At 46.3% G+C, this 12,184-nt stretch overlaps 1 protein-coding gene across 1 annotated transcript in view; it reads right to left on the bottom strand.

Moving 5' to 3' along the window:
- Positions 1-12,184, bottom strand: part of PROC (protein C, inactivator of coagulation factors Va and VIIIa) — a 191,671-nt gene that overhangs the window by 56,805 nt on the left and 122,682 nt on the right. The window contains exons 5-6 of the mRNA XM_069213759.1: positions 1,888-1,998; positions 1,245-1,385 (exon numbers count right to left, since the gene is read on the bottom strand). Of these exons, the coding sequence (XP_069069860.1) occupies positions 1,245-1,385; positions 1,888-1,998 (252 nt within the window). The remainder of the gene's footprint in view (positions 1-1,244; positions 1,386-1,887; positions 1,999-12,184) is intronic.

Here is a 12,184-nt window from a genome sequence, read left to right on the forward strand (position 1 = left end):
TATCCTGAATAAAAAGATGCATTTAGAACAGATATAACTAGAATGTCATGCCGTTTTGTTTCAGATACCAGACCCTGATTTGTTCAGCGCCCCCTATTCAGTATTGTAAACAACCAAAGCACTAATTGAAGTTTTCTTTCAGGATATACTTTTATGAAGTTAGCGGAATGATGCCTATTTGCCTCTAAAAAAAATTGTCGGGGTTGCCATTGTTCCACCAGTGCTGTGTTAAATATCAGCCACACACATTGTTTACAAAGTAATCAATAATTACAGCAGTACAAAACTAGAAGCTGGAACACAAGCCAGCTAATCCCATTTGAAGATTGGGCTCACTCTATTTTTAGCCACTTTAACATGTAAAAACACATATAAGACAAAGAGTGCATCAACCTATAGCCCTGTTAATTGGGAGCAGAGCAAATTCGAGTCTGCTGGGCTGCAGGCTGGCAACTCAAAGTGCCTCGTAAGCTCGGGACAAACAGAAGTATAAATTACATTTGAACTTGTGTAATGGAACTGGGGCTCATATACAGCGCTCCAAAGCCCTTAGGCGGAGTTTGCTCAACAGAACAAAAAATGCAAAGAAAACAAAAGCCTGAAAATTAATGCTTTTACAAACACACAAGCGGATTCAGAAGAGTGATTGAGGGACAGGACAAGAAACAAGATAAGGACATTATTTACAGCTGTGGGCTGAGCGTGCTGTGTTTGGAAAGCTCAAAAACACAAAAATCCTTACACACGAGCTCAGAAAAAGAAAAGAATATTGCATGGAAACTCACATAAATGGCCAGAAGTGAAAGCCTATATGTAATAGGACCAGTTGCATAAGGAATGAGCAACACCCCAAATGGAGGAACAAATATGAGTGATTTGCTACAGAAAAGGAAGGATTTTCAAAGGGCACACAAAGGAACAAATGAAACATGATGAGCGTGCTTCAAGCCCACAGAGTAGATACAGCGTGTCTCGAAGGGACAATGTACGCGCTGCATAGGCGAGACCTAAAAATAACTGCTAGCCCTATCAACAACCTGATCTAAAGGTATTCAGTGGAAGAGGGACACCAACAATTCCACTGTTGTTAATATTTAGCAATAGGCAGTGCACTCCAACAGCACCCCAAGCCAGGTGACTGCACTATTGTGCATGGGCCTGTCATTCTTTCTCGTCTTTAAGTTAGTTGAAGACATTTTGATTGCTAAGCAGAATTGGACTGGTGCATAGACATGGCTGCTTACCAACAGGTTGGCATGTACGCTGGTCGTCCATGAGCTGGTATCCTGAAGCACAACTGCATATGCGACTCTCACTCACTCGGTCTTCCACACAGAACTGGTCACAACCCCCATGGTTGATGGAGCAGTTGGGGTAGAGTGCCTCTGAAAACCCAAATTAGGAAAGAATATGCAAGCCAATGTTTTATAATGATTCAGTACATAACAATAATGAGATTCTCTTACACAATCTTACTCTTAGCAAAACTATACAATGAAAAAGAGGACCTTTGAGCAAGTGATTCAAGCAGTGACAATGAGGATTGTAGAAGTAAGTCTTGTTCGGTTGATGGTACACATAGCTGGGATATGTTGCTATTATGAGCTTGTGATTTATCATGTATCACAGGAGAGAATGGTAGCTGCTTAATGAGGAGACTACGGTGAAGCATGTTGGAATGATCATGAGTAGAGTCGACATAGTGCAGTGCATTGTGGTGTTTTAGATAGTTGTGCTCAGGAAGCTTAGATATTCATGGCATTCTGCAGCGAGATGAATGGAGATGGAGGATATGCTGCTATGATGATGTCTGCATACAAGGCATGATTGATAAATTAAACACAAAGAAACCATGTTTCAAGCAGATTGAAGTGGAACCATGATTACCATAAGTGCAGAGACGGCCCTCCCAACCTCGGTGACAGATGCAGTCAAATCTTCCTATGTTATCCTTGCAGGTGCCATTAACACATGGGTTGGACAAGCACTGGTCTCCATCTGAAAGGGAACAAGAAACAAGTGAGGACTTCAGAAGGTTCCATAGTCAGAAACAAACCATCCTCATCGCACCTTCAAAACACAGACTGATTTATCTTTGGAGACACAGGGGAGTACAACTAGTAAACACGTAGCACATGATCAGGAGAGGACAAGTTGGAAAGTTGTTATATTATGAGGCATAAGAAAAAAACAGTCTTAGGCAAATAGTTTGAAACATATGGTTTTAATACAGGTACATTGAAACTTTGGTTTGAAGAACATTTACTTTGAAAACATTTAAGCCCTGATTTAAGAGGGCCTAGCGCCACGTTAGCGCTGTCTTAACGTCATTTTTTTCACGCTAAGGTGGCCTTTTCCCATGCCATATTTACAAAGTAGTGCAATGCATGCATTGCGCCACTTTGTAACCCTGCGCCAGGCATAATGTATGCAAAGGAGGCACTCCCCCATTAGGGAAGGAGGCCGACAAAATGAAGCAAAGAAATCTACAAGATTTCTTTGAGTCATTTGTTTTGGCACTTTTAGTGCCTGCTCAGAGCAGGCAATAAAAGGAGGCACGCCATTGTTTACAATGGCCCTCAAAGAGCTATGCAGAACTAGCATCAACATTTTTGATGCTTAACCTTCAAAGCTCTGAACCAACGTCAAAAATTCTGATACTAGTTCCCTAACTACTGACATGGTGCGCCATATCTTAGATACGGCGCACAGATGGTGATATTGTGGCGGGGCAAGAAAAGTGGCGCTGCACTGTGTGCAGCGCCACTTTTCTTAAATCTTGGCCCCTAGGGTCTGATTTAGAGTTTGGCTGCTCTGCAGTAATGTACCCTGTCTTCCCAATATTAAATATGACTGCCTCATTCAGAGATGGCCGGACCTTACATTTTCTCTGGATTTATACCCTTGTGGCTCAGTCAACAAAACTTCCACTGGCAGCCCGACGGAGTAATGGTCATCGGAAGAATGACATGACATTGCCCGTCTATTTAGGATGGGTGGTGTAATGCCTTTTTTTTCTATCCATCACAGAAAAAGAAATAATAACCCACACATCTTGGGAGAAACTGCTTTGGGAGATTTTGGCAACTTTTTCTGAAAAACAAAAACTTTGAAAAGGTTTATTGAATGACCATCAAAACCAAAGGCAGCCATCCCATCTATGAAGCCCTAAATCAGGCCCTAAGTTTAGAAAAACTATTTGAATCTCAAACTTTGGGGGTGATTTAGGGTTTTGTAGACAGCTACTGCCCACCCTATTTTGGTTCGGGAGTACCACCAGATTTCCATCAACAGAGTATCCATTGGCTCTTTTAATGGAAAGCTTCCTCTGATAAAGTGATTGAGACTGCCCAACCTATTTTCTGAGAACGGTGTAATGTCCTTTTTTCTGTAGGCGCAGGAGACACAAACAACAGATAATGACCCCCTCATCAGAAAAACTCCCCGGATGTGGGTAGTTTTTTGTTTTTCAATAACAAACTCCCAATTTAAGAGGTTGTTTTTGAAAAATGAAAACTTTGTTAAAGTTTGGTGGACGGCAGTTAAAAGCAACAGTAACCACCTACCAAACTTTTTGTGGCTTGACTGGAACTATCATAATAGCAGTTCATTTCAAGGTACAGAGATCACCACCTAGTGGTGATCTCTAAATTTGAAGTCAGTCAGGGTGGCAGACGCAATGTTCTCCACCACCCTGCGAGTACTTTCCATCAAACTCTAGATCAGGCTCTTTGATCCTTACCATTATTTAGTAGTATTGCGACTTTAAAGGTACCAATTTAAACCATAATTAATAGATGTGTGCAGAAAATGGGCAACATCCTGGAGAAATACTACTTTCTGCAGTCATTTCTGGGTTCTTTCCTCCGGCACCAAAAGGTTGACAGAAGCATTTCTGAGGATTACACGAAAGAGTGCAGTAGTAATGTTACACTTAATGTTGGCACACTGAAAAAATGTTTAGCAACCTGAATGCTAGGTTTTTCTATGTGCCACACAATTACCGTCAGGTTATAGAAGCAATCACAAATGTTTCCAAATAAAATACAAAATACATAGAAAGTTAATAATTTCTTACTAAATGTTTCTAACTCAATGTATTTTGAAGCAAAGATTTAGGCTATTCACCCAGATTCAGGAAGGGTACTAAATAATACAAAGAAAATCATTTTTCCATTTCCAAATCTTTGGGGTCAAACGTTTGGTACACTTCCTTTCTGGAAAAAAGAGGTCCATGCTTGGAGGCAGGGCGACCCCATGGAAGTCTTGAGTCCAGCTGCACTATGAAAAACTTTGATTCTATTATGTTTCTCTGTAAATCGAGTATTTTTTGAAAATGATAAGCAAGTTATAGTGAGAGGGCCCAAAACACTGAAGGATGGATTTTCAGCTGAAAGAGCTTGTACTGCATATTGCATTAGTAACAAGTCAATCTATGAGGGACCAAAATGTGGAGATGGGCTCCATCCTGTCCGCCTGGGGTTCTAGGGTGCGCAGGAGAAGCTGAGAGAATTGTGTTAGCATATACCTAATGTCTTTTGGGAAGAAAAGCACTTATATCAACAAGCAGCTGAGCGAAAAGGACATTTGCCTCCATAGCGAATCCAACTGAAGTTTCTGTGGCGTCCACAAGAGTCATGTTTAAGAGAGAGCTGCTTGGATAGGGATCATATCTGGGAGGCCACTTGATGTTATCACCTGGGTGATGCAAATACTCATGGTAGAAGAAATGGCAGGCACAGCAGGTTGCACGTGTTCACTGTGTCCTCCGCAGTTGAGGGACTACGACGGAACAAAGGCCATAGCCAACTGAATGGAGAGGAGCCGCCTGAAACTGAACTCAGACAAGAAGGAGATCCTCATCCTCTGATCCAACATCTCCGCATGGGACAACTCCTGGTGGCGGGCTGCCCTTTCAACCGCAACAGCGCCCACCAACCACGCATGCAACCTAGGTTACATCCTAGACTCAGCGCTCACCATGACCCAGCAAGTCAACGCCGTCTCATCCTCCTGCTTTAACACCCTCCGCATGCTCTGCAAGATTTTCAGATGGATCCCACCGAAACAAGAAGGACTATCACCCACGCTCTCGTCAGCAGCAGACTGGACTACGGCAACGCACTCTACGTGGGAACCATGATCAAGCTCCAGAAAAAACTGCAGCCTATACAGAGTGCCTATGCATGCCTCATCCTCAACATCCCTCGACGCAACCACATCTCAGCCCACCTAAGAGACCTACACTGGCACCCCGTCATCAAGAGGATCACCTTTAACCTCCTCATCCACGCTCACAAAGCACTTCACAACGCTGGCCCTGCCTACCTCAACGAGCGACTCACCTTGCACAATCCCAACTGACAACTCCGCTCCGCCAACCTCGCTCTCGCCACCATCCCTCGCATCCACCGAACTGCAGCTGGCGGCAGATCCTTTTCCCACCTCGGCACCAAGACCTGGAACTCCATCCCCATCCTCCTACGACAGACCCAGGACCTGCTGCCCTTCAAGAAACGCCTCAAGACCTGGCTATTCGAGCAGTAGCACTTCTCCCTCCCCCCACCTCAGCGCCTTGAAACCCTAGCGGGTGAGTAGTGCGTTTTACAAATGATTGATTGATTAATTGATTGAGGTAGGCAACATCAGGTATCCATCAATAGTGCAGGGCGGCTCCCCACTGCAGAGCAAAGAGGAGTGATGTAAGCACCCGTGGTAGAGGGTAGAGAAGTGAGTTAAATGTCGGCCCAAGGTTTATGTCTCAGGATAGTGCCAGGTCAACAGGTCCCGGGGTCAAGGGACAAACAAACAGAAAGTAGTGCACTGACATGGAAGCAAGTAGAGACAGTTAGTGCAAATTAAAACAATACGAAGTTGAAAAGACTTCAATGGCTGCCCGTCTGGTGGGTTACCAACATAAAAAAGGTCCCCACCACCAAAAGCATGGCTTTCAAATGGAATTCAAGTAGGGACAGCGAGAAGTGTATCTTTCAGGAGATGAAAATCACTTTATACTGGGTACTTCGCAGTATGATTTGTTTCAGAGGGTTTATTGTATTTTTGATGGAAGGAAAATGGCTGCAGGGCTTAGGACAGGGTGAAGTGGATATCAGCCACGACAGCATGAGGATGTGAATAGGAAAGCGCAAAACAGATCAGTAACATAAGGCAGGGTTCTGCAAAGTCAGTCCTGGAGAGCCGGGTCCATGCCAGATTTTTAGCATATCCACATTTAGAAAAAATATGTTTCAGAAATCTACAGAACTGTAGCACAACTGAAAGCATCGGTTTAAGCAGTGTTGTGCCATGTAAATACATTAGCAAAGTATTACACAGGAGTTTGGAAGGGGGGAATATTTCAAACATAAGGACATTTACTTTGTGAAAACTGGTCAGATATTGGTGGTGATACAGAACTGTTGAAATCTGTGATCTGAACAAGGTGTCTGATAGAGAAATGTATCTGCCGTAACTCAATGGTAAAACGGTCAGGTAACTCCGTAGAGAAAAGGTTGTGGTTGGAGACTGTTGAGTTGCTCCTTTAATAATGCTACACGCAACTGGTGTGGGCGATGAGGTATGATATGGCCAAAGTTGTGGCCAATGCTACATGAGTTGGTCTGGCAGAGGAAACCTCCCAACTTGCTAATCATACATTCGTTCAGGACACTGGGCCAGTTTTAAAAAGAATAATTAAGATAGATTTGATGTTCATTAGACAGGAGGTATCAAGAGTAAACATAAGATGAACTCAATCAGTGGCGTAACAAAGGACCCAGAAGCCTCTGGGGTGCGGGGGGCCCGAGCTCCAGGGGGGCCCCCTCAGCACATTACTCTGACCTGAGAGCTCCTTTGTGAGACCAAAGAGTGGGGCTCCATATACTGTGCAGGGGAGTCCTCTTGAGATTTGTTACACCACTGGTTTATTAACATAAAGGGAAAGGTCACCAGGAAACTTGTGGCAGCAGCTAAGGCCCAAGGGGATGGGGGGGATTCAAAAAGGTAATTTTACACATGAGTACATTTACTCTCGCAGTTTTTAGTAGAATTAATAGTGTTGGCTTTTGTAGGAAAGTGCCACTGTTGGCCTGGTTAACCCCCACACACATTTTGGCCAAGTGTTGATGCCAACTTTAATTGAAGGTGTACTGGGACCCTGCTAACCAGGCCCCAGCACCAGTGGTCTTTCCCTAAAACTGAACCTGTGTTTCCACAATTGGCACAGCCCTGGCACACAGTTAAGTCCCTTGTAAAAGGTACCCATGATACCAAGGGCCCTGTGGCCAGGGAAGGTCTCTAAGGGATGCAGCATGTATTATGCCACCCCAGGGGACCCCTCACGCAGCACTTGCACACTGCCTTGCAACTTGTGTGTACTGGTGGGGAGAAAAAAGACAAAGTCGACATGGCACCCCTCTCAGGGTGCCATGCCTGCAAACTACTGCCTGTGGCATAGGTGAGTCACCCCTCTAGCAGGCCTTACAGCCCTAAGGCAGGGTGCACTATACCACAGGTGAGGGCATAGCTGCATGTGCAATATGCCCCACAGTGTTTAAGTCCATTCTTAGACATTGTAAGTGAAGTGTAACCATATTGAGTATATGTTCTGGGAGTTTGTCATTACGATCTCCACAGCACCATAGTGGCTTCACTGAATACTGGGAAGTTTGGTATCAAACTTCTCAGCACCATAAACCCACACTGATGCTAGTGTGGGATTTATTGAAAAATGCACACAAAGGACATCTTGGAGTTGCCCCCTGTGTGTTAGTCAAATTACTAGTATAGGAATGACCGGTCTGTGTCAGCCTGCCACTTTCAGACAAGTTTCTGACCACATGGGGTGAGTACCTTTCTGCACTCTGTGGCCAGAAACAAAGCCTGTCCTGGGTGAAAGTGCTTCACACCTCCCCACTACAGGAACTGTAACACCTGGCGTTGAGCCTCAAAGGCTCAAGCCTCAGGTCACAGTGCCCAGGGCACTACAGCTAGTGGAGATACCTGCCCCCGGAAAAAGCCACCCTTTTGGCAGCAAGTCCAGTGGGAAAATGAGGGAAAACAGGGAGGAGTGACTACCCCAGCCAGGACCATCCCTAAGGGGCCAGAGCTGAGGTGACCCCTCCCTGCAGAATCCTCCATCTTGGTTTGGAGGACAGGGACCAATAGGGATAGGAATGAGCCCCCCCCCCCCCAAAGGGAGTGGACACAAGGAGGGTGTAGCCACCCTTAGGGACAGTAGCCATTGGCTACTGCTCTCTGACCCCTAAAACGCCCCTAAATCTAGGATTTAGGGGCTTCCCTGAACCCAGTTCACCAGATTCCTGGTGACCTACAAGAAGAAGAAGGACTGCTAAGCTGAAACCCCCAGCAGAGAAGAAGGAAGACGACAACTGCTTTGGCCCCAGCCCTACTGGTCTGTCTCCTGCTTCAAAGAACCTGCAAAAGACCAGCAACACGTCCAGTGGGACCAGTGACCTCTGCCCAACTCCAGAGGACTACCTTGCACCCAAAAGGACCAAGAACTTACAAGGACAGCGACTCTGTCTAAGAAAACCTACAGCCAAGGACTCCCACCTCACTCTGGATGCGTGAGTCTTGGCCCCTGTGCACCCAACGCCCATGGCCTGTATGAAGGTGGTCCACCCAGCAAGAGAGGGTCCCCAGGCGATTGTGAGCAAGTGCCCACCCTGGGTTGACCTCTCCACCCCTCCACGACAACGCTTGCAGAGAGAATCTTGAGGACCTCCCTGACTGCAAAGCTCTGGACAAAGATATCCGACGCCTAAGAACGCACTGCATCCACAGCCCCCAGGCCTTGAAGCAACCGAACCCCGGTGCCTCAAAATTCATCAGGCGGCCCTCCTCACTGTCTGACAGGTGGTGTGCGGGAGACACCCCCCTGGGCCTCGCCTTTAGCCTCTGAGTGACCCTTGGGGTCCCCTCAAAGACCAGCATTGGAAACCCGATGTCATTTTTGCACCCTGCACCCGGCCGCCCCTGTGCTGCTGAGGGTGTGTCTTTGGTGCCTACTTGTGGCCCCTCCAGTGCTCTACTAATCCCCCCTAGTCTGCCCTCCGAGCCGCGGGTATTTACCTGTAGGCAGGCCTGATTCCAAGTACCCCCGTCTCAATAGGAGCCCACTTTAAATTTGCTAACTATGACCTCTGCACCCGACCAGCTCCGTGTTGCTGGTGGTGGGTGTTTTGGGTTAACTTGAACCCCAACTGGTGGACTTCCTAAAACCCGGAGAATGAAACTGTAAGTGTTGTACTTACCTGCAAAACGATCTAACATTTCTTCCCCCCAGGAACTGTTCCTGAAAATTGCAGTGTCCATTTTTAAAACAAATTATTGTCAATATTTCAAAAACTGTATTACTTACCTATTTCAAACAAAATGATGCTGATACCTGTGTGAAATACTAAACTTTTAAGGTACTTACCTGCAACTTGAATCTTGTGGTTCTAAAATAAATTAAGAAAAATATATTTTTGCAATATAAAACATCATTGGTCTGGAGTTAAGTCATTGAGTGTGTGCTTCTTCTATTGTCTGTGTGTGTACAACAAATGGTTTGCCCTATCTTCTGATAAGCCTAACTGCTTGACCACACTACTTTAAAATAGAGCATTAGAATTATCTACTTTGGTCGCTGTTAACCCCTACTGTGCCCTGGAAGAGGTGATCTCGTCCAGGGCACCGGTTCCCGGGTGCCTTGGACGAGATCACCTCGTCCTGCACCCTGGAACTGGGGGGAGCGTTAGCGCTCCCCCCGGTGCGCCCCACCCACCCCCCAAGGCAGGGATGGAAGGGGAAGCCCTTCCACCCCGACCCCCCCTACCCCCCATGTGACGTCAGTGCGTGATCGCACACTGATTTGTCACAGAGCCTCCTCCCATCGCGCTTGAAGCTCAGCTTCCAGCGCGATCGGAAGAGAAATGCTTTGCATTTCTCTGCCGATCGCGCGGGGCAGGCCCAGAGAGGCTTCAAAGGGAAGGAAAGTTATTTCCTTCCCTTTGAAGTCTCTCTCTGCGTTTTGGCAGCCGGATTGAAAGCAATCCACCTGCCAAAACGGCCACTAGACACCAGGGATTTTCTTTTTTCTTTTTGAAACTGGCATAAGGGAGCGACCCTTTTTTTTTTGTTTTTTTGTGTTGTTCTGTATTTTTGGAGGTGGGGAGCGCCCCCTTAGGCAAGGGTCGCTCCCCATGGGGGCAAATTATATTTAGGCCATTTCTGATTTCCCTTGGTGGCAGATTGGCCTATTTTTATGAGGCCTATCTGCCCCCAAGGGGGGCATAAACCACTAGACACCAGGGAGTTTTTTTTTGTTTATGTGAATTTCACGCAAGGGGAGCGACCCCTTAGGCAAGGATCGGCCGAATTTTTGCTACACCAATCTGTCCCCAATGGGGCAGAAACCACTAGGCACCGGGGATTTTTTTTTTTTTTACAGATGGGGAGCGACCCCTTGGACAAGGGTCGCTCTCCTGGAGGGGAAAATTGTATTTAGGCTATTTCTGCCACCTTTAGGGCAGATCGGCCGATTTTTGCTACGCCAATCTGTCCCCAAGGGGGGCAGAAACCACTAGGCACCTGGGATTTTTTTTTGCACCAATGTCACGCAGGGGGAGCGACCCCGTAGGCAAATTTATTTTAGGCCATTTCTGCCCCCCAGGGGGGGGGGCAGAAACCTCTAGGTGCCAGTGCAATTTTTTATTTATTTTTGGGGGGTTTTTTGTTTGTTTTTTTAGAGATGGGGAGCGACCCATTAGGCAAGGGTCACTCCCCTGAGGGGCAAATTGTATTTAGACCCGGACGATTTTAGGTCAATCTGCCCCCAAGGGGGCAGAATCCACTAGGCATCGGGGATTTTTTTTTTTGGCGCCAATGTCACACAGGGAGAGCGACCTCGTAGGCAAGGGTCGCTCCCGGGGGAGGGGTAGGGGGCCAAATTTATTTTAGGCCATTTCTGCCCCCCCCTGAAATGTGAGGAAAACGTGTTTTTTAGCCAAATTTTGAGGTTTGCAAAGGATTCTGGGTAACAGAACCTGGTCAGAGCCCCACAGGTCACCCCGTCTTGGATTCCCCTAGGTCTCTAGTTTTCAAAAATGCACAGGCTTGGTAGGTTTCCCTAGGTGCCAGCCGAGCTAGAGGCCAAAATCTACAGGTAGGCACGTTGCAAAAAACACCTCTGTTTTCTTTCAAAAAATGTGATGAGTCCACGTTGTGTTTTGGGGCATTTCCTGTCACGGGTGGTAGGTCTACCCACACAAGGGAAGTATCATTTTTATCGGGAGTTTTGGGGGAACACTGGATGGAAGGAAATTTGTGGCTCCTCTCAGATTCCAGAACTTTCTGTCACCGAAATGTGAGGAAAACGTGTTTTTTTAGCCAAATGTTGAGGTTTGCAAAGGATTCTAGGTAACAGAACCTGGTCTGAGCCCCACAGGTCACCCCATCTTAGATTCCCCTAGGTCTCTAGTTTTTAAAAATGCACAGGTTTGGTAGGTTTCCCTAGGTGCCGGCTGAGCTAGAGGCCAAAATCTACAGGTAGGCACTTTGCAAAAAACACCTCTGTTTTCTTTAAAAAAAATGTGATGAGTCCATGTTGTGTTTTGGGGCATTTCCTGTCACGGGCGCTAGGCCTACCCACACAAGTGAGGTATCATTTTTATTGGGAGACTTAGGGGAACACTGGGTGGAAGGAAATTTGTGGCTCCTCTCAGATTCCGGAACTTTCTGTCACCAAAATGTGAGGAAAACGAGTTTTTATAGCCAAATTTTGAGGTTTGCAAAGGATTCTGGGTAACAGAACCTGGTTGGAGCCCCACAAGTCACCCCATCTTGGATTCCCCTAGGTCTCTAGTTTTCCAAAATGCACAGGTTTGGTAGGTTTCCCTAGGTGATGGCTGAGCTAGAGGCCAAAATCTACAGGTAGGCACTTTGCAAAAAAACACCTCTGTTTTCTGTAAAAAATTGTGATGTGTCCACGTTGTGTTTTGGGGAATTTCCTATCGCGGGCGCTAGGCCTACCCACACAAGTGAGGTATCATTTTTATTGGGAGACTTTGGGGAACGCTGGGTGGAAGGAAATTTGTGGCTCCTCTCAGATTCCAGAACTTTCTGTCTCCGAAATGTGAGGAAAATTTGTTTTTTTAGGCAAATTTTGTTGTTTGAAAAG

The sequence above is a fragment of the Pleurodeles waltl genome, chromosome 11, assembly GCF_031143425.1.
Source record: "Pleurodeles waltl isolate 20211129_DDA chromosome 11, aPleWal1.hap1.20221129, whole genome shotgun sequence".
Lineage (NCBI taxonomy): Eukaryota > Metazoa > Chordata > Amphibia > Caudata > Salamandridae > Pleurodeles > Pleurodeles waltl.